Source organism: Tamandua tetradactyla, chromosome 26 (assembly GCF_023851605.1).
Source record: "Tamandua tetradactyla isolate mTamTet1 chromosome 26, mTamTet1.pri, whole genome shotgun sequence".
In the NCBI taxonomy this organism is placed as follows: Eukaryota; Metazoa; Chordata; class Mammalia; order Pilosa; family Myrmecophagidae; genus Tamandua; species Tamandua tetradactyla.
In genome coordinates, this window is record NC_135352.1 from 19,497,799 (window position 1) to 19,525,021 (window position 27,223).

A 27,223-nucleotide genomic window follows, 5' to 3' on the forward strand; every position below is an offset into this window, starting at 1 on the left:
TCACTTTTTTACTTTGTCCATGTAGCTAATGGTTTGTCTTTTTTTTTTTTTTTTTAATCTTTTTACCATCTGGTAAGCCCTGCAAAACACAAGGCCTCGAAAAATTAGATACAAGCTCAGAGTTGTTCCTCTCCGCAGAAATCTTTAGTAATAGGCGAAAGATTTATATGGCCTGAAGAGAAACCAGAGTGTGATTTGTCAATTTTATTGATCTTCTCAATGAACTAACTTTTGGTTTCATTGATTCCCTCTATTGTTTTGTTATTCTCTTTTTCATTTATCTCCACTCTAATTTTTGTTATTTTATTCCCCTCACTCTTGGTATTATTTTGCTCTTCTTTTTGTAGGTCTTCCAGTTTTGAGGTTAAGTCTGCGATTTGAGGTATTTTTTCTTCCAAATACAAACATTTAGAGCCATAAATTTCACTCTCAGCACTGCCTTTGCTGTACCCCCTACATTTTAGTGTGCTGTGTTTTGTTTTCATTTGCCTCAAATATTTCCTAATGTCCCTTGTGATTTCCTCTTTATCACTTTGGTTGTTTTAAGAATATGTTGTTTAATTTCCACATGTTTCAGAGTTTTCCATTTCTTCCTCTGTTATTTTCTTCTAGCTTCTTGCCATTGTAGTTGAAGAAGGTATTTTGTATAACTCAGTACTTTTCAATTTAGTGAGACTTGTTTTGTGACCTTATGGTCTATTCTAGAGAGATATCTTAGAGAAGAATGCATATTCTGCTGCTGTTGGGTAAAGTATTCTGTATATATGTCTGCCAGGTCTAGTTGGTTTGTAGTATTGTTCAAGTTTTCTACTTTATTGATCTTCTGTCTATGTATTATTAAAAGTGATGTATTGAGGTCTCCTACTATTAATATATATATAACCATCTATTTTTTTCTTCAACTCTGTCAAATCTTTGCTTCAAATAATTTGGGGCTCTGCCATTAAGTGTAGAAATATTTGTCATTTTTAGGTCTTCTTGTTGAATTGAGCCTTAATAGTATACAATGACCTTCTTTGTCTCTCATAACAATTTTTGACTTAAAACCTATTTTTTCTGATACTAGTCTATGGATTGATTAGTCAGGGTTCACTAGGGAAACAGAACCAATAAGAGATACTGAAAAGTATTATGAGATTTTATAAAAGTGTCTCATGCAGTTGTGGTGAGTCCAGGTTCCACAGGGCAGGCTTTAAGCTGGCAACTCCAACAAAGGTTTTCGATGAATTCCTCAAGAGAAGCTGGCTGGCTGAAGTAGAGATGAAAATTCTCTCTTCTGACTGCTGAATCATTGCTTCTCCTTTTAATGCCTTCAACTGATTGTTTTCAGCAATGAGAAATGTTTAATCCCTCTCCTTGTAGTTGTTATAAATCCAATTTTTGTGCTTCATGTCCACTTGGATATTATTAGACATCTCAAAATGCACAGGTTCAAAATAAAATAGTGATCTTGGTTTCCAAACATGTCTTTGCTAAACTTTATTTTTGGTTGTTCAGGTAAAAAAATCTTATAGTCTTTCTTTCCTTTCTTTCACAAACTACATCTAATCCTTCTGAAAATCCTATTAGTTCTCCCTTCAAAATATGTCTAGGTTCCAGCTATTTCTTACCAGACCATCTATGTTTGCTTAAGCTCTTATTATTATATTATCATTATTACTATTTTTAAGTAGAGTAAGTAGGTAGAAAATTTATTGAGTCCACATGCAGAGAAGGAGCTCCCAAGAGAATTGAGGTAAAATACCACAGGCAGTGTGATGCTATTTATTTTTATAGATTAACTTTATTTCCCCTCCCCCTTCCTTGTTCAGGGCTTTTATTTTTTTCCTACCATCCTTTCTCTTCAGGGCAGTGTCTTGCAGTAGATATTGCATTTGGCTGGGCCCGTTGCTCTATAGATGACTCACTTCTGTATGGCAATTGTTCGGCTCCATGCTTCTCTAATTATTTTTTAAATCACTTGTTAACTGTCTCCTAGCTTCCACCTTTGCTCACCCTACAGTGAGTTTTCAAATTCGCAATCCAGGTTCTGGAATCTGGTCCATTATTGCTTCAGCAAACTTGTCTATGTCTTCCTATAGTGTCCATCAGCCATATTGGCTTCTTTGCTCTTTCTAGAACATGCCAAGCATTCTCTTTTAAATTGGCCCTGTTAACTGGTGGTTCCCTCTGTTTGGGACACTTACGGGGCTTGCTTCCCTCTTCAGTTCTATGCTGAAATGCCATCTTCTCGGAGAGGCTCCTCCTGACTGCTGTAATTAAAATTACAGTCCCTTTCCCACTTCTTCCTTTCCACCATCCCTGCTTTATTTTTCTTCAAAGCATTTTTTTCATCATCTGTTATAAATTGTAGGTGGGGCCTTTTGGTTAGATGGAGATGTGACTCTGGCCATTCAAAGTGGGTATTGATTAGTTTAGTAGAACCCTTTAAAGGGGAAATGTTTTAGATGGTGCAAGGGTAGCTCAGTGGGAGAATTCTCACTTACAAGGCCGGAGACCCAGGCTCGAATCCTGGACCCTGCACTTCCAAGGGGGAAAAAAAACAAGAGAAAAAGGGAAAACATTTTGAAGAAACGTCAGATACAGACACAGACATTTGGAAATGCAGATGCAGATGTTTGGAGAACACTTGCTTCAGAGCTGACAGAGACATGGATGTTTGGAGATGCTTAGAGTGCTGTCTGAGAGAACAGATGCTTAGAAATGGGTGGAACCCTGCAGACATTGCCATGTGCCTTCCCATGAGATGGTAAGCAAACTAGAACCCAGAGTTGTGTCCCAGAAGTGCTAAGTGAATGCCCACAGACACTTAGAGAGGAAACGACTGGCAACAGAAGCTAGAAGCAACAGAACTAGGAGCATGGACCAGCCGACACCAGCCATGTGCCTTCCCAGCTGATAGAAGAACTCCAGATGGCATAAGCCTTTCTTGAGTGAAGGTAACCTCTTGTTGGTGCATTAATTTGGACAATTTCACAGCCTTAATTGTAATTGTATTAAATTACAATTTCACTTGTAATTTAATAAATTCCTTTTATAAAAGCTGTTCCATTTCTGGTATATTGATTCTGGCAGATTTAGTAAACTAATACACTTGGCTTCTGTTATAATATACCTACTTTATTTAATTTCTTCCTAATTCTCTGACTTATGTGTCCAATTTTCTTTGCAGGCTCCTGTTCATGAAGCAGCTTATAAGTATTTCTCAGAGTTCTTTCCTGGGTCTTTTTTTCCCTTCTCATCCTACTTATGCATCTTGAGCAATTTCACCCATTCCCATGACTTCAGTAACCAGTTATTTACCAACAACTCCCAAATCTATAGTTTGAGGCCAGACCTATTATCAGGTCATATGTGCAAATGTCCCTGGAGGTTTTACTACCAAACAATGTTTTGAAGTGGATGTTTAAAAAGCATATTAGAGTCAACCCATTCAAAACTGAATTCCAAATTTGGGGGCCCTGCTTCCTTTTCAACTTCACATGCTCATGTGTCTTCTTTATTTTGTTTCTCAGTGGGTGACGCCACACACTCCTCTGTTGCCCATGTCAGAAACCAGAAATCTGGGAGTTAACTTTGACTCATTTTCTCTCATATCTAATCAATCTCCAAAGCCTATTGACTCCAGTTATTATATATTCCTATTTCTCTCAGTTCTTACCACTGCCTTGATTCAGACCACTGTGGTCTCTCATGTATTTATGTACCAGCTCCCAAACTGACTTTTATGCTTCGAGTTTTACTTTTCTCCAATGCTGTGGCTAGTACCATCTTTCTAAATGCAAACCTGATCATGTTTTTCCACCAATCATAATTGGAAGTAGAAGAATCAATGGAAGCAATAAAAGGAAGTAAAGAAAGAATGGGCAGACAGGTAAAAGCAAAACCAGAAATACACACAACGGTTTCAGTTGCTGATGTAGTATATAAAGGTTAGGTCCTCCCCAATAGAACTCTAATATTTTGGGGTATCTATTGAAACCAAAAAGGTTACATGTTTATAGTATAAGTGCAAGTATTTATAAAATCCTTAATTTGGGAAAATATCTCAGTCTAACCTGCCTATACTAGTCAAGTCTGGCTCCTAAGAAGCCTGTGTAATTTCAGAATTGTTCTCAGGATCAGTATTTCTTAACCATTTTATCATTTTCATTTTTCTGTTGAAGCTCCTTGTCTTCCTAAGCAGTTATAGAACAGAATCCAAATTTATTCTTTGGACTTAAAGATCCTCCATAATCTGTCCTATTTTACTTCCCCCACTCTTTTATCGTCTCTCCTCCTTTGCCAGTTGTGCACACCTAGATTGTTTAGACTCCCAGTCATTCATTATTGATTCTTGCCTTGAATCTTTGTTGATACCAGGAATCTCAATCTCAAATATTTACAGTAGCCTGGCAGCTAAAGTCTTTTTGGGCAAGTTATAGGAAATCAGAAAATGCTGGGTTCTGTTTTTACCTGAAGAACACATCCCATTCTAAAGGCATTACAGTTCATACGTATAAAAATATTAGATAATTTAAGCAGCATTGCATGCTTACATATAAGTCATAAGTGATTTGACTTCTCTGATTCATATTGTGTCTGTCAGCCTCCCCATAATCCTTCTTGTTCAAGATTAGTTTTCCAAATACAGTCTTATCTGATAGTTCTGGCAGGCTTATAGTCTCTGTGAGTTTATTACTAGTCATATATTCTTGTGATTTGTTCCATCTCTGAACATCTTTTAAATTTACTGTATTATGTACTTTGCTTAAAGCATTTCTCTGGAGAATTAAGTGACATAAGCCAAGGATATAGGCTTTAGGTGGTCCAAACTAATTTAGAAATGAACTTTAGAGGATCTAGATGTTTACCATGTCTGTTCAAACTATCAAGCCAGTCTTTTGACTTGCTTTGGTTAATGCATAATATTAGATTGTCTGTCACGTCAGATGCTTTACATATGTTATCCGGTTTCCAGTTTAATCATCAACGTATCTCTTCAGCAGCGTTGGTATCCTCATTTTATAGATATGGAATCTGAGATGCAGGAAGAATAAGTAACTTACCCAAGTTTCCATAGTTAATAAGTAAAGACTCTTTTTTAATAGGTGATTTGATAAATGATTTTTTACAAGATAGTTTAATGACTTATATTTTTGAAAAATGCAATATTCTGGTATTTTTTTGGTTTATATATTATAACTTTGTACATTGTTTTTCAGTGTATAGTCTTTGCAATGACTTCTGGCCAGATGTGGAATCATATCCGTGGGCCTCCATATGCTCATAAGAACCCTCACAATGGACAAGTGGTGAGTACATGTTCTAAGTATCAATATTCTGAAGTTTATTCTGTTAAATATAGGAAATAGAAATTATGTTTAGTACTTATTAAGAAGAGATTCTATTTTTAATTTAAAAAAATGTTCTTTTACTTCTCATTTACTATCCCTGCCACATGTACACAGTATATTGAACTTTTTAAGGATGAGGACTGCTTGTAGTGTGGATTTAAAAAATAAAAAAATCAGCCAGTGTACCTATAACACCAAATAACATGAAAAACTTTTTTTCAATTGTAGTGTTATGATGATATGTAATGCCATAAGAAGTATATGGGAACAGGAACGGTTTTTAACCAGTGTCCCATCAATGGGAAATTTAATTTATTTCAGAAGAGATTGATTACAATATTTTAATCAAGAGGATACTGCAATGCAGTGGAGGAAAAAAAGCTTTTAATAAATAGTGTAGATCAGTTAGATATGTATAATGGGGAAAATGAATTTTGTTATTTATCTCATACCATAAATATGAAATCTAATATGAATTATGGAAGTGAATATGTACACAATGGAAAAATGTAAACGTTAGGGCACATTAAACTTAGGACCTTCTGTTTGTTAGAAGGTCCCATTAAGAAAATAAAAAGTCGAGTCAGAATTGAAGCAGGCATTTGTAATAGAAGGACTTTGATCCAGACTATATGAAGAACGCTTACAATAAAAAAGAAACAGCAATCCAATGGGCAAAAGATTGGAGAATTATTTGATCAGGCACCTTCTAAAAAAGAGGCTATCCAAATGGTCACTAAAGATATGAAAAGGAATCTAATCTTATTGGTCATCAAGTAAATGAAAATTAAAACCACAATAAGATGCTGCAATACAACAGAATCATTAAAATCAATGACACTGATCGAAGTGGACTTTCAGTAACTGGAATTTTCATACACTGTTGATAGGAATGTAAAGCACGCCAATCAGTTTAAAAACTGATAATATTTATTAAAATTGATCATATTCCTACCCCATGACTCTACAACTCCACTCCATAGGTATCTATCCAACATATATATGCTTCTCATACATATGATTGCAAAACAAAGTGTAGGTATGTTAATAGCAGCATTATTATTAATAGTCACAGATTGAGAGCAACCTAAATCTAAATGTCTATCAACAGTAGAATGGATAAAGATATTGTAATGTATTCAGACAGTAGAACATATACAGCAATGAGATTAAATACTTTTTACCTGCAATAATAAGAATGAATCCTGAAAATATGTTAAGGGAAGGAAGCCAGCCACAAAAATATATTGAATGTAAAATTTCATTTATTTAGGTTCTAAACCAGACGAACTAGATGCCAGTAAAATGCATGTTAGATGTCAATGAAATGGTTACCTTTGAGCTAGGTGGGTAGTACTGAAATGGGTGATGGGGGAACTTCTAGATATCGTATTTCTTGATCTAGGTGACAGGTGTGATCTGTTTTTGAAAATTCACCTATCTTTATTCTTGTAAAATATGAACTTTCTGCATGCATCTTATCCTTTTGTAAAAAATTTTCTTTTTAATACATGCTTATAGATACCAGGTATTAATACTGTGAGATCAGAGAGCTGGTATTTTACAAATGAGGAAAAGTGATATTCAAGAGAAAGTTGTTGTTTTAGTTTGTAAGCTGCCGGAATGCGATATACTAGAAACAGAATTCTCCTTTTAAAAAGGAGAATTTACTAAGTTGCATGTTTACAGTTCCAAGGCCATGAAAATGTCCATATTAAAGCAAGACTATAAAAATATCCAATCAAAGGCATTCAGGAGAAGATACCTTGGTTCAAGAAGGCCAGTGTTGGTCAGGGTTTCCCTCAGTAGGAATGGCACATAGCAAGATCTGCTAGCTTTCTCTTCAACAGCTTCCCTGGGGCTCTGTCAGTTCTGGTGACTCTCGTCGCTCTCCTGTCTGTAAAGCTTTTGCCAAAATGGTTCCCTCTTAAAGGGTTCCAGTAATTAACCCCACCTTGAATGAGTGGAGACACATCTCCATGGAAATCACCTAATCAAAAGTTACCACTCACAATTGGGTGAGTCACATCTCCATGAGAACAATAAAAAAGATCCCACTGGACAATATTGAATGAGGATTAAAGATCTTGGCTTTCCTGGGGTACACAATAGATTCAAACCAACACATTCTACCCTTTGGACCCCCAAAAGACGTGTTCTTTTTCAATGCAAAATACATTCATTCCATCACAATATCAGAAAGCCTTAAACCATTTCAGTAACAGTACAAATAAAATACAAAGTCAGAAGCAGTACAAAAGCTTATTAAAGACAGCTACTGGCATGGTCTGTCCTAAGACAAAATTCTCTTCTGGCTCTGGACCCATAAAACTCAGAACAAGTTATTTGCTGTCAACATATAAAGGAGGAACGGTCATAGAATATGTATTCCCATTTCCATAGGGAGAAATTGGAAGGAACACAGGGGTCACAGGACCCAAACAGTTCTGGAAACCTGTAGGACAAACACCATTAAATTTCAAAGTCTGAGAGTCATTTATCTTCAGGGCTTTTGGAAATGACAATCCCACCCTTTCCAAGGGCCTTTGCAGCAGCTTGCTTCTCTCCAAATGCAACCTTTGGGGACACTGGGGAGACCACATTTTTCTCAGCTCCACCCTCTCCAAGCATTGGGGCTGCACCCTGACTCTCTGCCATCTCCAGGTCACATGTTCAATCCCTCCATGTGGTGGCAGCCAGGTTCTCCCCAATCCCTAAGGAATGCGTTCCACCTTCTCCAAGGCCTGAGGTGGCACAGTTCTTCCACTGCAAGGAGGTAGAAGGCTCCCATTCTGCCTTGGGGGCAAACTCACCCTCTCCAAGTACTTGGGAGAGTCCACACTTCTGACCCCGGGTTTCTTGACTTCAGACCTCATGGTTCTGCCTCTGAAGACATTTTACCTTCACTTTGTCCCTTTTTTGGAGCCTTTTAGTCCAGGCTGGCAGCGGTTCTGTTTATACAGCTCCCACAACACTCTTGTTGGCTTTCTAATCGTAGGCAAGGCTTATGCTCATCAAACAAAAGGCGTTTCCACAAATCTTTCCTGGATAACTGCATCTCCAATCCTGGCTTTTTCTGAAATGGCTGACTGGTTCTACGTTTGGTTAAATCCTCACATGGGGCACTAATCTCTGGGTCTCCCTTCCTGGAAGCCCAGAATTTTCCAGAACATCAATTTCTGGTTTCTTTGTACCCAGGAGTTCAGTTCACAGCTTATCTCTTTCATATCTCATTTCACTATAACTACTGTGAGGGGAAACTAAGCTGCATTATCCACATTAAATTTAGAAATTTCTTTTGCTAAATATTGACATTCATGGCTGTTACAAATCTGCCTTCCAGCCAAAGCCAGCTGTGAGTTTTGATAAATTTTCTGCAACTTTAAGACAAGGGTCACCTTCCTTCCAGTTTATAATAACACATGCCTCATTTCTATCTAGAGCCTCATCAGAGGTATCTTTAGAGTCCACATTTCTACCAACAGTCTCTTCAAGGCCTTCTAGGCCTTCTCCATCAAGCTCCTCAGAATGTTCTCCTATCCATTTAAAAAGCCATTCCAACATGTTTGGTATCTGCAAACCACAGCAGCACCCCACTTCTCCAATACCGAAATCTATACTAGTTTGTAAGCTGCCGGGATGCAATATACCAGAAACAGAAAGGTTTTTGAAAAGGGGAATTTATTAAGTTGCAAGTTTACAGTTCTAAAGCCATGAAAATGTTCAGATTAAAGCAAGGCTATAAAAATGCCAAATCAGAGGCATTCAGGGAAAGATACCTTGCTTCAAGAAGGCCAGTGATGTTGGGGGTTTCTCTCAGCTGGAATGGCATTCAGCAAGATCTGCTAGCTTTCTCTTCAGTGGCTTCCCTGGGGCTCTGTCCGTTCTGGTAGCTCTCATGGCTCTCCTGGCTCTAAAGCTTTTTCCAAAATGGTTCTCTCTTAAAGGGTTCCAGTAATCAAGCCCATCTTGAATGGGTGGAAACACATCTCCATGGAAACCATCTAATCAGATGTTACTACCCATATTTGGGTTGGTCATATCTCCATGGAACAGGAAAAATAGGAAATGCAGAACATTGAAAGCCAGGCAAGTCATTCAGAATTTAAGTAGAGAGCTTAAAGGACACTGAAGATTGAATGACATGTCTTGTATGAAGGTACCACATATACAAATCTTCTAAATATAAACGATTTAACAAAGAAATGAGTCTATATAAATTCCCGAGATGATGCTATCAAAAGATGACAGTCAAGCAGGAGTGAAGTGACATTTCCAGAATTAACATGGTGGCAGAGCACACATGCTTGATATACCTCTCCCTACTTTCTTGTTAAAACACTGATAGGATTCATAAAAATGAAAAGTTTGCAACAGAACTTTTATAGTATATATAAACTATATATATATATATATATATATATATATATATATATATATATATAGTATAACTATAGTATAGTATAGTAAAGCAAACCCAAATGCCAAAGTACAGGAGAATCTCCATTAATATCAGAATCTACTGAAATGGACATTGGTGCACAATTTCTCTGGGTTTATGAACTTCTTCAAAGTCCATTTTAAGTTTTCTCCAATAAGCTTACATCTGTTTTACTTATTCCCAGAAATGTTGCTGCATTTCATGTACTATTCCTCTTTATCTTACTGGAGTGTTTTGTGTACTGTGTTTTGTGTTCTGCCTCATGGCTTCATTAGTTATATTGAGCCACTAGTGTTGGGACAGTAAACTTACTCTATCCAAGCTTATAATAGATTCTAAAACAAAAAACATGTGGGCCAAAACATAAAAAGCTGTGGCTTTTTCTACGTAACATCATTAATAATATTTCAAAACATGAGCTTCACACTTGCCATTTCTTTTAATATATGCTATTTTCAGAACCCCGAAACATTAGATAAATGTTATCTGGATTTCACTTTTCCTCATTTGTAAAATTTCAAAGAATACCTAAAAGGTTTTGTTCTAATGCCACATCAAAACTTACTGCCTTTATAGGTCGACTGTATCTTGTAAAGTAGGGAAGGGACACTTGGGGCTATACAACTGATGTCATGCAAGGAGGTATGACCCTGCCCCCACCTTTCCCTGAGTACATTTGGCTGTGTTTGTATGTATTTTTAACTGTCACAATTGTAGGGTTATCTAACCACCAATGACAGGAATGCTGCTAAATATTCTACAATGTACAAGATAGTTCTTGTGTTGAAGTTGATAAATCTTGTTTTCGAGCTATGGAAAACCTTAGATATAATTTTTTCTTCTCACATATTTGCATCCAAGAAAACTATTCCAACTAGCTGTATATTCAAATGATGATTTCTTTAAAAAAAAAAAAAAGGAATGCTTTAAAAATTGAAATACCTAGTGCTTAGAATCACACTGATTTATAGTTTAATGTACAGGATGGACATATATATTAAATGCCACCAGTGAATATGATTGATATGCAAATGATTTTGATTTTTTAAATATAACTTAGTCAACAATTTAATGATATGACAATTTTATATGCTTAAAAACAGATGTTTACATATGAAAAGAACGTGAAGTAAACTCTTTGGCCCATTGAGACATTTTTATATCTGAATTGTAGAGGCAAAGAGAAAAAGATGTAAAGAAGATAGAGTTGAGTTCTCCTTAAACTCTGTCTCTTACCACATGTGTTGTTTTTGGGAAATTATTGAATCTATCCTTTCTTCTACTATAAAATGAGACTTATATACTGCCCTTCTTACCTTGTAGTTTTTTATGAGATAAAATCTGATAATAGATTTATAAGCACTTCTAAAAGTTGGAAATACTTCCATCTTAGTTTGGGTCCACCCCAAAATAGATCATGATTTAAGTGAAAATAGTTTCTATTGGAGGTGAAGGAAACATGGGAGGAAAGTAGGAAACTGAGTCCTGGAAGGGAAGACAGCCAAAAAAAGTGTGTATTCTAATTTGTTAGGCAGTGGGTCACTGAAAGTTAATTCTGCATAGTGAGCAGGGGGCAGTGTAGAACACTTAGATCACCTTTCCCATCCAGGTGCTGAAGAAGCTGAGATATTTATGCAGCAACTCTGTCAATTATATGTTGAGTATTGTTCTCTTAGGGAAGGCCTTGGTTTACTTCAGTTGTCAAAGAAAGCCAAGCAGGCAAAGAAATTCTTTTCTTAGTGCAAAGTCATGCTGGGGTACACTGAGGTGGCAATGGCAAGGAAATAAGGGTGGTGTACTAATGGATGGTGTCTACTATAATTTCCAATATCATGCTATTTTTATTCTTTGTTAATAGATTACAATGCAGAGAAAAAAATGATGAAGAGACACATTTTGTATTGGTGTTTTAAAGATATGCTCTGAAAAAATAGTAACAAATAATTTTCAAAACATCTCACCAATGTTGGATAGTTTATTTTTTAAGCCTATATACTATATGTCTTATAACCACCCCTGTAGAAGAATATGAAAAATGCATATTTAAACACATCTGTTTTTCTATCAATCTATGTATCATCAAACATCATTACATAGTAGAACAATTCTTATATCCATGGACTGTGTTTCCTTATAGAAGGTGTGTTATTAATGCTTTGTCAATAGGGTCAATATTTTGAATTATATTTTGCAGAAGTGGTATGTATGCATTACAGTCCTTTGAGTCATTCATCACCCCTGCTTCATTCACATTATAAGCAACCATATACATTTGCAGAAACTGTAGTTTAAATGACAGTTTGTGGCCATCAGTAGAATCAATATATTAAAGACTTGTGTTCCTGGTGCCTGCCCATGCAAAAAAAAAAAAAAAAAAAAGACTTGTGTCACCTCTGAACTCCCAATTTTAGCTTTAATAGGTTAATTTACTAACTGGACTGAGCTGTCTGAGCCACACAAGCTTAATAAAAGACTGTAGAGTATGTTTTGGGGTCTTCAGTTAGTTATTAGTTTTTTTTTTCTTTTTTTAATTAAATATATTTGTAAGGTTGGTGACTCAATTCACATTTTCATATATGAATTATGTAATAAAACATTTCTAGAAGAACTTGAAAATCTTAATGTAAGTTTCATTGCATTGAACTTAAATGTAAATACTGAGAATGTAAAGAAAATTAATAGTGCAGTCAGTATGAGGCTGTGCTGATTTGCAAGTTTATTTTTAAAGTAGTATGTGATGGCACAAAGTCAAGTACACTTAACTGCATGGAATTCATCACAAAAACAGTCATTACTTTGCCTGCCATGCCAGAGACCCGGGTTCCATTCCCAGTGCCTGCCCATGGTAAAAAAAAACAAACAAAAAAACAGTCATGACTATGTAGCTAAAGGGAAATGATACAATTGTATGATTACATGGGACAAAGCTTTTCTGCTGTTAAAAAATCATCTTGAATGAACTGCATTCAGTGAAATAAAGTTTATATGTAGGTTATAATCCTCACTATAAATAAATTTATTTTTTTTCAAGATTTGGCTTTTAGATGCTGCCTACAGAATGCTGTGGGTTTGCTGTAGATTATTAAAAAAAAAAAATTCTCTGCTTTATAGTTCAGTTGTGAATGAGGCCAAGAACTGTTTATCTCTGTGTATGTGCAAAAGCATTTTATTGTAAAGTGATATGCTGCTGATTTAATCTAGAATTTATCATTTAAGAGGCACTTTTTCTATGTCTCAGACAACCATAATGGTCTTATACCTTCTTCAGTATTACTCATTCATGCTTCAGGGATTTTGCTTATGCTAAAGATCTTTGAGGACATTTTAAAGGTACATTCATCCCATTTTTAGGCATAAAGTGAAAACTGTATGGGCTGATTTAATCAAATACTTATTATTTTTAAATAGAAATATTTACAAAGGATGTTCAGTAGTTTTATTGCAATCTTCATACCAGCTGCAAAGACAATGTTAGCATTATGAAAATATTAAAAAATAAAAAAGACATGATATATTAAAGATATGCAGAAAATATATGGTAGAGTTTGGAATTGGGATTATGCTTTATCATTTATTCATTCCTTTATTTTTCCATCCAATTAACATTTCTTGAGAGCCCATTAAATGTCAGGTACTTTTTTTTTTTTGCCCTAGGAGTATCGATATCTCATGTAGGTCATAGATTAATGGGGAGATGTAGTACCGTATGTGGCTCAAACTTGAAGCCTTGGTTATTATTGCATTGTATGGTATAAGAAATTGGGATTGTTTAAAGCTTTTGCCTCAATACCTTGGTTATTTTATTGCTAAGACCCTGCATCTGACCTTTTGAAAGCTTTGCCCTATCTTTCGATTCCTTTGGATATTTTATTTTTAATCTGACTGGTTGGTCTTTAGCAAAGCTTCTTGCCTTCATCTCTAGCATGTGTTGCTTGTTGAATGAATGAGCTAATGAACATGCATATACAATTACCAGACCAAATGGATTATGTACATTTTATTCTATATTTAGGCTGCTAGTACTGCCTGTGTTCCTGTAGGTACTTGTAAAATATTGAGCTTTTTGTTATTGCTTCCTTGTTTTTGGAGTAATCTGAGAAGGTAAGTGCTTTAAACAGGTTTGTTTGCCTTTTAACTCAATAATAAGAAAACCATTGACTACATACTATGCACAGTGTATTTATGAAATTATTTCTGACTTCTAATCAATACTTATGTTTAATATACTTGATAATTTCCTTTATATAGGTTGTAATAGTTTAATCCTTATATGTGCTAAAGCTTTTTACTTACCCAAAGATATTTGATTTTGACTTACCCCAGTTGTATATTAAAATAGTTAATATTTATCATAAAATGTTTAAAAACAACTTTTAAATATTCCTTGCCTCTACTATGACTTATAATCTTTCTTTATCCCTAATAGTATAAACTTAAAAACAAAATTTTTTGAAATATATAATATTCAAAGTAAGCCTCTCTTCTAAAATGAAATTTATAATAGATGCAGTAGCAAAGAGTTGCTATGTTAATAATGCAAAAATGCTTTAATTCTCTCCCAAAGAAGCAATTACTGTGTAGGCAACGTTTTATTTCTGTGAAGAAATAAATTTATTATGTTCCACATCAAATTTTGTAAGAATTTGTCAGAAGCTGAAAGGTAACTTTACAGTTTTCTTCATTAAAAGAATGAACATATTGTTTTTTTTTCACATGGGCAGGCAACGGTAATCAAATCTGGGCCTCTGGAATGCAGGCAAGATTTCTGCCACTGAGCCACCGTCACACTGCCGAACACACTGATTTTTATAAAGGAACTTTATAAAATAAGTCGTCATTAACCATATATTATGTTTGAAATTTGATATGCAACTTATATACTTATTAAGTCTCTTAGTTACAGCTTCAGATTCAAAATGTAAACATTAAATCTGTAGCAACCCTTTTTGCATTATTTAAGATGGCATCATACCACTGTATTTTTTTGAGGTATATAGCTTTCAGGTTCAGTTTAACTAAAATGCAAATGAATAGCTACAATCTCTTTACCTATATTCAAAATTATATGGGATCCAAAATGGTACCTACTAAAATCTTACAACTGTTCAATTCATATAAGCTACCTCCAGCCTCATTTATGAAGAAGCAACACCTGCATTATTTTCATGGTAATCTCTCTGTCTTCTAATTGTTTGAAATTATTGTATCTCAGGTGTAATATTATATCTTGGCAGATAAATCATTTGCAATTAGAAAATTTTAGTATCTGACAGTATATTTGGATATTTAAGATTTCCCCTATTCTATTGCTTCATCATTATATGAAAGTGAAATACTTCTCTTACCTTTCATTTTGATACATCGTCACTGTGTTCTTTTGATGCTCATACTCTGTTTTGTTTTTAATAAATTTTTATTGTAGCAACATATTCAACTCAAAATTCTCCAGTTTAACCACTTACAAGTGTACAATTCAGTGGTTTTAGTTATATTCACAATATTGTGCTTCCATTACCAACATGATTACCCAAACTTTTTCACCACCTTCAACAGACACTGCGCCAATTAGGGAGTAACTCCCCATTACTCCCCATGGTAACTTACATCCAACATTTTATCTTCATGAATTTGCTTATTTGAGGTATTTCATATACATGCATTCACAGTTGATGGACATTAGAGTTGCCTCTATCTGTTGGCTTTTGTGAATAATGCTGTTGTCAACATTGGTGTGCAAATATCCACTGGCATCTCTGTTTTCAGTTCTTTTAGTTATATCAAAAAGTAGGATTGCCAGGTCATATGGTAATTCTTATGTTCAGCTTTCTGAGGAACTTTCAGAGGCCAAACTCTGTCCATAAGTAGTTACACCATTTTACAATCACACGTACAATGTATAATGGTCAGTTTTTCCACATCCTCACCAACACTTGGTGTTTTCTGTATTTTTTTAATTGCCATCCTAGTGAGTATAAAGTAGTATCTCATGGTTTTGTCTTGTTTTTCCCTGATAACCAGTGTATTAATCAGTGTTCAGCAAAGTAACACAGCTTACTGGATATATGTATGTATATGAATATTAAGATCTTTTATTATAGGAATTGATTACACAGCCTTTGGTATTGACAAGTCCAGATTCCATAGGTTTGGCCACAAGCTGGGAACTTAGATGAGAGTTTCAGTGAATTCCCCAGGAAAATCCGGCTGGCTGAAGTAGAATTAGAAATTCTTCCTTCTAACTGCTGCAATCATTTTTCCCTTTAAGACCTTCAGCTAATTGGATGAGACGTCTCTTATTACTGAAAGCAGTCTCCTTTTTCATTATAGATGTAATCAACTATAGATAGCAGTCTACTGCCTGGAGGCCAGTGCTTATTTGACCAAACTGTATACCATAACCTTGGCAAGTTGACACATAAACTTAACCATCACAACCAGTGATGCTGAACTTTTTTTACATGGTTATTGGCCTTTGTATATTTGGTTTGGAGAAATGTCTATATAGTGTGCTTTGCCCATTTAAATTGGTTTGTCTTTTTGTTGGTGAGTTATAGCAGTTTTTTTAAATATAAACTGGTTATTAAACTCTTATGAGATAAACCATTGGCAATTAGTTTCTCTTATTCTTCACTTTCTTTTCACTTTCTTGATGATGTCTCTAGACATCTTAAAGGTTTTTATTTTGATGGAATCTATTTTTTCTTTTGTTGGTCTTTCTTTTGGTGTTATATCTAAGAAATCACTGCCAAATCCAAGGATATGAAGGTTTCCCTTTATAGTTTTTGCTCTTAAGTTAGGTCCTTGATGCATTTAATGTTAATTTTTGTATATGGTATGAGGTATAGGGGTTCAACTTCATTTTTTCTATGTGGATATACAGTTTTCCCAGCACTATTTGTTGAAGGGAATATTCATTCCCCAGTTAATATTCTTGGCACCCTTGTTAACAGGTGGTATGGATTTATTTCTGAACTTTTAATTCTGTGCCATTGGTCTTTGTGTCTCTCTTTACACAATGTTTTGATTATTCTAATTTTGTAATAAGTTTTGAAGTCAGGAAGTTAGAGACCTCCAACTTTGTTCTATTTCAATATTGGTTTTGCTATTCTGGGCTACTTGTAATTCCATATGAATTTGAAAATCATCTTTTCCATTTCTGCAAAAAATGTGGCTGGTATTTTGGTAGTGATTGCATTAAATTTGTAGATTTCTTTGCATAGTGTTGACATCTTGAGTCCAAGTGCATTCTGTTATTTTCCTGTGACTTAGAATAAACCATGTACTCAGGGCCAGATATGTTTGGCCTGGCACCTAGGATGGATGATAAATATAGACTGACTCCCTCTTTGGGGTGACTTGACATAAATCACATTGCCTAGCAGATAGTGTTCTGCCAGCACATTCCTTTCCCTTTTGTCTTAAGCATTTATAAACAATCACAGAGACACTTTGGCTTCTGTGTTTTATGGCACCTTGGCAAACCCTCTACTATATCTGTCCCTGGCAGGAAGGAAGCATGGTCCTTTGTCTGCAGCACAAAAGTGTTGCATTCTCCTCATCTCCTTGCATCAACTGTGGTTAGAGACATGCTGGCCATGAGGGACTGATGCTCACTATTAAACCTAATCTTGCTCTGTCTCTTCTATGTGAGTAGAGCATTGTTCCATCCATTGCCTGTGTAAGTTGTATTTTTGCTGCCCACCCTGATACCTGAAACCATGGTTCTATCCTCTCTGCTTTGGGACTCCTCCCCTGGAATTGGTAGCAGGTGTCACAGTCCCTGACAAATAGTAAGCTTTTGTTATTTTGTTCCCCAACAGATACTGATCTGAGTTCATGCTGTCCCTGAACATGGAAGTAATTTATGTAGTCTTCTTTAATTTTTTTTGGTAGTGTTTTGTGGTTTTCAGTATAGAAATCCTTCCCCTCCTTCATTAAATTTATTTCTAAATATTTTATTCTTTTAGATGCCGTTGTGAATGGATTTTTTTTATTTCCATTTTTGATTGCTGAATAGAAATGCAACTGATTTTTGTTTGATGCTCTTGTAGCTTGCAACTTTGCTGATTCCATTCATCAGTTTTAATAATTTTCTTGTGGATTTTTTGGAATTTTCTACATATAGGATCATGTCAAGTACAAAAAGAGATAGTTTTATCTGTTCCTTTCCAGTTTAAATGCCTTTTCTTTTTCTTGCTTAATTTATCTGTCTAGACCTTCCAGTACAGTGTTGAATAGCAGTAGTCTTGTTCCTGGTCTCAGTGGGAAGGCTTTTGATCTTTCACCATTAAGTATGTTAGCTCCGGGTTTCTCATATATGCCTTTTATCCTGTTGAGGAAGTTTCCTTCTCTTCCTAGTGTTCTCAGTGCTTTTATCAAGAAGCGCTTGTCAGATGCCTTTTGTGCATCAGTTGAGGTGGTCATGTGATTGGTTTCCCTTCATTCTATTAATGAATTATATTATATTGATTGCTTTTCTTATGTTGAATCACCCTTGGATTCCTAGAAAAAATCCCACTTGGTCATGGTGTATAATCCTTTTAATAGGCTGTTGGATTCTATTTGCCAGCATTTTGTTGAGGATTTTTGCATCTGTTTTTATAAGGGATTTTGGTTTGCACTTTTCTTTGCTTCTGATGTCTTTAATGGGGCCTGGTATCAGTAATGCTAGTCTCATAGAATAAATTAGGAAGAGTTCCTCCACTTCAATTTTTTGAAGGATTTTGAGAATGATTGGCTTCAATTTTTCTTTTGAATGTTTCATATAATTCAGCAGTAAAGCCATCTGGTCTTGCCTAGTCTTTTTGGAGGAGGCTTTTGATTTCTGATTCAATCTCTTTACTTGTTATAGGCCTATAAGATCTTCTGTTTCTTCTAGAGTCAGTTTAAGTAAGTTTTGTCTTTCTAGGAATATGGCCATTTCCTCTAGAATAATTTTTGCCATGCATTTGTTCATAGTAGTTTCTTACAATCTTTTTTATTTCTGCAAGATCAGTACTTTGTCCCCTTTCATTTTGGATTTTAGTTATTTGTGTCTTCTCTCTTTTTTCTTTGTGAGCTTAGTAAAGGTTTGTCAGTTTTTTTATATATTATTATTATTATTAAACAGAGAGAGTACACATTGGGGTTAGTTTTATTGCTTTCCAAAGAGCTAACTTTTGTTTTCATTGTTCTCTCAGTTGTTCTTCTATTCTCTCATTTATCTGCAGTTTGTTTTTTATTATTTCCTTCCTGTTCATCTCATGTTAGTTTGCTCTTCTTTTTTTCCTAGTTCCTCAAGATGTGAAGTTAGGTTATGGATTTGAGTTCTTCTTTGTTAAAGTAGGCATTTACAGTTATAAAGTCCCCTCTGAGCACTGCCTTTTCTGCATCCCATAGATTTTGTTATGTTATAGTTTCCTTTTCATTCATTGCTAATTTTCTGATTTCCCTTCTGATATCATCTTTGATCCATGGTTAAGAGTAGGTTGTTTAATTTCCACATATTTGTGAATTTTCAACTTATTTTCTGCAGTTGATTTCTAGCTTTCATTCATTGAAGTCAGAGAAGATGCTTTGTATGAGTTCAAGCTTTTTGAACTTTAAGTTTTGCTATCTATAAATCATTAATTCTCTCAAGTTTTGTTTACTGGTTAAAATATTAAGGACTGAAAACCTGCTTGTCACCATATTTTAAACAACTCTCAAATTGAACTGGCAGTTGATTAACTATAATAACTTTTCAATGAGTTGTAATTTATACTTCATTATTGATTACTGTCATTACTAATGTCATTCTTATTTAGAGAGATTTTTTCTCATTTTTCTCCTAGCACTTCCATTCACCATAGTTCTAGAAACTTGAAACCCCTCTCTCTCTCTCACTCATTCACTCGCTCACACTCACTCTTCTGTTGATGCTAGTAAAACCCCATCCTATTTGGGTTTTTGTTAAAGTATCAAAATGTCAGTAATAAAACCTAGCATTAACAGAAGTAATATAGTCTGAGATGATTAATGTGACTGTTAAAGGCACTAGCTTGCTCCAGAAAACAACTAAAATGTATAATGAAACTTGCTTCCTTATTAATTACTGGTTACATTTTACAATGAACTTTAGATCCAGGTAGAACATGACTTTTCCCCCTTCTTAAAAGGATTTGGGGGGTGGGCCGCGGTGGCTCAGCGGGCAAAGTGCTTGCCTGCTATGCCGGAGGACCTCGGTTCGATTCCCGGCCCCAGCCCATGTAACAAAAACGGAAAAACAAAATACAATAAAGCAAGAAAATGTTTGGAAATGTTTCCCTTTCTTCCTTCCTTCCTTCCTTCTATCCTTCCTTCCTTCTCTCTGTCTTTCCTTTAAAAAAAAAAAAAAAAAAAAAAAAAAAGGATTTGGAAGATGAGAAAATTGTGCATCAGTGTAAAAGGCTATTTGGAATATTTTTTGGCTTACTAGATTTAGTGCAGTTTCTAAAGAATGTAGCCTTTCTACTAGGCAGTAACTGAGGCACTGGAAATAACTAATTCAGTGTTTTATAAAGTACTTAAAGGCAAAACAGAACTCTTAGAATACATATATATTTTTTAACAAGTGGTTGGCCTTTGAAAAAATGCCGTAGAAGCAGGAATTTATGCAATCAGTAACAATAACAAAACATATAAAATATCTTGCTAGCTCATTCTTTATAAGTCGGGTTTGGGTCGGCACAAAGGACATTCCAAAAATCACAAACTACTTATAGTATATGCTTGAATAGAGTCGATTATTAATTGCAAGATTGAATACCTTTTCCTTTGCATGTTCCTCAGATTGAAAAAACAGCGATTGCATAGTAGTGAATTTAGGTGATCAAATTACATGGGTTCAAACACCCCACAAACCCAGATAATCTCAAAGTTCAGGAAACCAAAAGCACTGACTCAGAAAAAGTGAAGTCCATCATGTTTTCCTATCAGAAATATTCGCATTTCAAATAATTCATTTCAGTTAAATTCAATGAGTAACTACTTTGAACCTTTCACTTTATGTTGCACTGGGAATGTAATAGTATTCTAGGTTCAGTTTTTACATTCAAAAAGTTCACAGTTTAGTCAGGGATGCAGATTAACTGCTTATTTCTGATTCAAGGTGATAAGAACTGTCATTATGATAAAAATAAAGTGCTTTGTGTGCAAAGAATAAGCAAAGAGTAAGGAGGACAGAGAAATTTTTCCTTAGGCTGGGCATTGTAGAGAAAATAAAATTTCATCAGTTGAAGAATATGTGGAAAGTATGTCCAAGATATGAACAAAAGCATACAGTTATGTGACTAGTGCATGTGGGTGTTGAGATATGTGGCTAGAAAGATAATTTGGTACTAAATTATGAAGGTCCTTGAGAGCCTGTGGTAATCTGCTCTCGATTATATGAGCAATAGGGAGACATAAAATGATTTAAAGATAGGATAGGATGGGGTGACCCAAGACAATGTTTGTCTAAAAGTTTTCTCTCTTTCTAGGTTATCTCTTTCCTGATTCTTTGGTCAGAGAGCAGGCTTTTGTGGAACTATTCTTGTAGGTGTCCATTAGCGTTTCTAGTTTGCTGGCTTCTCTAGCATCATCCAATCACGATATATGAAGAAGAAAGAAAACCCAAGGAACTCATTGCTGTATTATTCTTTGGGTTCTAAGGTCCCTAGCTGGAATGCTTTCTTTTCTCCACCTTTAGTAGTCAGTTTTTTTTTTTTTTTTTGCATGGGCAGGCACCGGGAATTGAGCCCACATCTCCAGCATGGCAGGCAAATTTTGCCACGGTGCCACCTTCGCACTGTTCTTTAGTAAAAAGGACTACCTTTATATATATAAAGCAAACATGAAAAGACTACTAATGTCCAGGGTTTCAGCAAGAGTAACAGGGTAAAATGCACTTCTCTATCTTGTCTGGAAACATAGGTCTTAAATTGATTTAAATATGTATATTGCAGTAAAATGTACAAGTAGTGCAATACACTAATCTTAAATATACAACTTCAATTTTTGATAAATGTATAAATTCACATAACAGTGAAGATATAGAGCATTTTTATCCCCACAGAATGTTTTCTCATGGCCGCTTCCAGTCACACCCCCATTCTCATAGGCATTCACTGTTCTGATTTCTGTCACCTCAGATTAATTTGCCTGTGCTTGAACTTCCCATGAAAAGAATCACATAGTATTTGTCTGGATTTATTTTGCCCAACATGATGTTTTTCAGGTGGAAGATAATCTTTAAAGTGCTTTTTGAGTATGTGTTGTTTACTACTGGAACTTTTAAGCCATAGGATAATATATTAAAAGTAGTATTTTAGGATGGAGGTTGATTTTGTTGTAGATATAAAAGATATTTTTTGGGTAACAGAACAGTTGATTCCTTGTGTACACAGATGCATGGAAATATTAAACTCCTGACAATTTCACCAGGTGAAAGCTAGCAAAGCTAAATGTATTAGAACTTATAATAGTAAGGAAGTTGTTACAGGATCTTGGAAGGAGGAAGTCAGAAGTTGGAAATTTTTAGGGCTTTGGGATCTTGACTTAAGTGGTATAAGGTAAGTTTTATAAGACAGAAAGCTGATTTGGATTAGGCAGAGTTTGTGATACAATTGTTTAGATTTGACTGAAAGTGAGAATCTTAAAGCAAGTCCTAGTAAATAAGCTGTTTGTCAAGGTTCTTGGACTGTTACCTGCTATAAATTGATCTATAAGAATTGCTTATAGCAAACAGTGAGGTGGTGGTTGTTGCTGTTGTTATTTTGGTTTGTTGTTTTACCTTTACCAGGCAAACCCTGCCTTGAATAAAATACTATCCCCTACTGACACAGATAAGATAAAGGAGGTTGATTATGGTTCTCAAGTTATTAAAGCTGCAATCAAGATAATGGCAATATTTTGAGAATAGAAGGAAATCTTGCTTTCTCATGAAACAGCCAATTTTAACTTTAGAAAGCTTTTTTTGTTGGGGAGATATATGTTATATTAAGCTAAAAACTGTTCCTTTGAAGTGCCTCCCTATGCACTGGAATCTATAGAATAGGTCCCCTGTAAGTTCCACATGTCAGCTGAACAAATATTTGAGGTTGGTTGTCATACTGGACTTTTTTCTATGCAACCTATTCCCAGTTCCTTTAATTGTTGTCATGTTGCAGATTTGTTACCTTCCCCATCCTTGTTACTGTCCTCTATTTTGCTCTTCAGCTTGTCATTGCCACTCTTAAAAAATTCAGTATCAAGTTGGAATACTATTCGTTAAAGGTGTACTGAACATGGAAGAGTAGGACTAATACTTTTCTTTTTGGAAAATAGATTTAAATTACTTAGCAAACAACAATAAAAAAGCAAAACTAACTTTTTATTAGATTTTCTAATAGCTGCATCAGACTGTAAACTCACAGTGCATTTGGTTTCTGCATTACTAGGCATAGTTGAAGATGATAAAGGAGTTCCAGAGAAAAGAATAGAAACTCTGTTTATGTACATACTAGGAAGTATATATTGTCCCTTTCTATTAATTTAGAAAAGACCAGTTGCTAATTCCTTCATATCTTTACTGTCTAAAGTGAATGCTGTAAGAAAGTGTTTGTAATGAGTTTGTGTGGGTAAAAACCATACTTATCCAGGTTGGAAGAAAAAATTTAATTGTGTTTCTGACATAATCCCCCCCAAAGCATTAATGATTTCAAAAGAAATTAGAAGATATTGACAGGAGAAACCCAAATAAATAGAGAGCTTTTGGATTTCTTATTTAAATAATCCTCAGTCTTTTGGTAACTAACTCTTAGGCAGAGAAAGATACTACAGAAAAAGATGAACACATTTGAATATACTAGGCCTTTCAAAAGAAACTGAAAGTAGTCGTTGTGCAAAGAAGACAAAATTAAGGCTTCCTTACTTGTTTAATTTAAACTCAAGTATCGGGAAGAACTGCTGAGATTCTTGCATGTTGATTTCCCCAAATGTTTATACAATCTCATTTTAGTTATATAGATTGATATTATGAGGGAAGGAAACTTCTTTCTAAACTCTTATATTGATTACTAATGCTGAAAAGTAACATGCAGTTTGGCAGCTTGTATTTATTGATTGCTTGATTCATTCATAAATTGAACAGAAGTTTAGATTACCTATTGTGTAGTATTGTGGCTGTTATGCTGCTATATAGTCTTGGCTAGGCATTGTGCTTTAAGCAATATACAAAACAGATAAAGCTCCCAACCTCTAAAAGCTTTAATTTTTAGAGGAGGGAGACAGGTAATGAAAAATGAACATGTCAGGTAGTTAGTACTTAGAGAAGAATACAGCACAGTGATAGGATGGGGGGAAATGCATTTTTTATATAGACATTGTGGAAAGGCTTATCTGAAAAGGAGATGGAAACTTGAAGGAAAGGTGAGAGTAATTCCTGCTAATATCTGGAAGAAGAAGGAATAGCAAGTTCAGGGGCCCTGAGGTGGAAGCATTCTTGGCCTTTTAGAGGAATGACAGGGAAGTCAGTAGTTGTAGTAATGAAAGTAAAGGAGAAACTTATGGTTGAGATTACTGTGTTAGCACAGGATGGGAGTGTGGCATGTGGGGTCTTGTAAGCAATGGCAAGGACTTTGGATTTTACTCTTAAATAGGTAAAAGCCATTGGGGATATTGAGCAGAGGAGTAAGATGACCTGACTGACATTTTTTTCTTTTTTAAAACATAACAATATACAAACACAAACATTCTCACCATATGATCATTCCATTCTTGGTATATAAACAGTAACTCACAATATGATCCCATAGTTGTATATTCATCACCATGATTCCCTCTCAGAACATTTGCATCAATCCAGAAAAGGAAAGAAAAAAAGAAAAAAATTTATACATACCATACCCTCATCCCTCCCCCTCACCGATCACCAGCATTTCAATCTACTAAATTTATTTTAACATTTGTTCCCCCTATTATTTAATTATTTTTAATCCATGTTTTACTCGTCTGTTGATAAGGTGGGTCAAAGGAGCATCAGACACAAGGTTTTCATAATCACATCGTCACACTGCAAAAGCTATGTCATTATACTATCATCTTCAAGAAACATGGCTACTGGAATACACCTCTACAGTTTCAGGCAGTTTCCTCCAGCCTCTCCATTACACCCTAACTAAAAAGGTGATATCTATATCGTGTGTAAGAATGACTTCCAGGATAACCTTCTGACTCTGTTAGTTATCTCTCAGCCATTGATACTTTTGTCTCATTTTGCTCTTCTCTCTTTGGTCAAGAAGTTTTTCTCAATCCCTTGATACTAAGTCCCAGCTCTTTATAGGATTTCTGTCCCACATTGCAAGTAATATCCACACCCCTGGGAGTCATGCCCCACATAGAGAGGGGGAGGGTAGTGAGTTTGCTTGTCATGTTGGCTGAGAGAGAGAGGCCACATTTGAGCAACAAAAGAGGTTCTCTGGGGGTGACTCTTAGACCTAATTTTAATAGCCTATACTTTGCAGGGTTAAGTTACCTATGAACTAACCCCAAGATTGAGGGCTCAGCCTGTTGCTTTGGTCGTCCCCGCTGCTTGGGAGAACATCAGGAATTTTCCACTTGGGGAAGTTGAATTTCCCTCTTTCTCGCCATTCCCCCAAGGGGACTTTGCAAATACTTTTTTATTCACTGTTAAAATCACTCTGGGATTTATGAGGGCATCACTCTTGAACAAACCTACAAAATCTCATGCCCTCCTCAAGGTTCCATGTACTTATAGTGTTCAGTTAAGCTGTCCACATAAGTTCTGTTATGAAATGCACTAGTCAAAATATAAATTTTGTACCAAATAAACTTTTGTTTTAGTCTCACACATAAGTTAAAATTTTAAAATATGAATTACCATCTATTTTCAACACCCTGCAATATTGACATTCCTTTGTTCTTCCTCATGCAAAAACATATTTAAATTTGTACATTTAGTCACTATCTTAATACACTCTTGCGTTCCTAGATTATACCATCTCAGTTTTTATCATCCATCTTTTCCTTCTGATTTCATTTGTGCCCCCAGGCCTCCTCCCTCTATTATTCTCACATGACATGACTGACATTTGAAAGGAACTTTTTATTTTTTAAGATAGCCTCATACCTTTATTGGCTTGTGGTCCTCATTAACTTTATGGCAGCTAAAAAAAGTAGGCTCAGGGGTTCTCCTTGAGACATTTATTGTTGCCGTCCCTCTCCCCTAAAATGCAGTTTGGAAATGCATAAGAGTATTTTTAGTTTCACGGTGATTGACATTTAGTGACCAGCGAAATATTCTGCAATGTGTGGAACAGTTACAGGAATTGTCCTACACCGATTGTAGTTGTGCCCCAGCTGAGAAACATTTCCAAGAGCAGTACTGAGATAGGCATGAATACCCTTTAGAGGGAATTTTCTATTATTTCTTCTCGCCCTCTCCCTGATTTATGATTGTTTGTTCTTATGTGATTTAAACTTTTTGTCATAGAATTTTGAAATAGGAACAGTCCTTACTGCAGTCATTCGAATTTTTACACAAAGAAAGTAAGATCCAGAAGAAAGTGAGAACCACTTGCCCAAAGCTGCCGCTGATAGCTTCAGCCCGGCCGCGCGACCGGTACACTGGGTGGGTTTGGGGTGAGCTCGCGGGAATTAACCTGGGTAAGCTGGAGCCGGCGCTTTCCCCAGCCGGCGGTCGCAAGAAGTCTTCACTGAGGCCAGATTCGGGTTTTAAGCTTTTATTGTTACACTCCGGGATGGGCCACCCGGGAACCCGAGGAGTGAGACATCTGGGGTCCGAAGACCCCGGGGCTCGGACGACCCAGAGCGGGGTAAGCGTGGGGCTTAAGTACTCTCGGGGAGGGGTGGAGTCTTGGGCGCACACGTCAGGAAGGGACAGCCAATCACACAAGGCAGGAGGCAGTTGCTAGGCTGAGGGCTTAGGTTAGGTATAGAGGAGTGAAGAGAATAACAGGAAGGCTTGCGGTTTAGTGGTGAGTTACGGAAATGGGTGGTCTACAACAAGAGGGGGAAGGGGGGAACAGAGAGGGGGGTTACAGGTACAGAGGGCAGAGAGTGAATGTAGAGAGGGAGAGAAGGATTAAAGAATTTTAAGCATGGCTAGGCTGCAGTCCCTGAGAAATATGCCACACAAAGCCACATAGCAAGTTAGTTGCAAAGCCATTGGAATCCAAGTCAGCTTGTTTTTCAGTCATATTTTCTTTTAATTAAAACCTTCTGCCTCCTATTCTCAGCAAAAAAACTGTATTTTAAAATATTTTAAACATAACTATTTTGAAAGATTTAAGCAAGAAGACTCTTGTGAAACTTATTAGAAATCAATCGGAAGAATATTCCATTAAATTAGTTTTGAGCACCTAACAATGCAGTCTATATGGTAATTTAGCATAAACTCTAAATATTTTCTTTTGAAATAACTATTTTGATAATATGATAGTTAACAAAG

At 35.7% G+C, this 27,223-nt stretch overlaps 1 protein-coding gene and 1 non-coding gene across 7 annotated transcripts in view; one reads left to right on the forward strand and one right to left on the reverse strand.

Moving 5' to 3' along the window:
* TUSC3 (tumor suppressor candidate 3) overlaps positions 1 to 27,223 on the forward strand; it is a 267,076-nt gene that overhangs the window by 181,586 nt on the left and 58,267 nt on the right. For all 6 annotated transcript variants that reach the window (XM_077144666.1, XM_077144665.1, XM_077144664.1 and 3 more), the window contains one exon: positions 5,205 to 5,294. In XM_077144666.1, coding sequence (XP_077000781.1) covers positions 5,205 to 5,294 — 90 coding nt within the window. The remainder of the gene's footprint in view (positions 1 to 5,204; positions 5,295 to 27,223) is intronic.
* Positions 76 to 192, reverse strand: LOC143670061 (U5 spliceosomal RNA). The gene has a single exon (XR_013169242.1). It is a non-coding gene; the product is annotated as a U5 spliceosomal RNA (small nuclear RNA).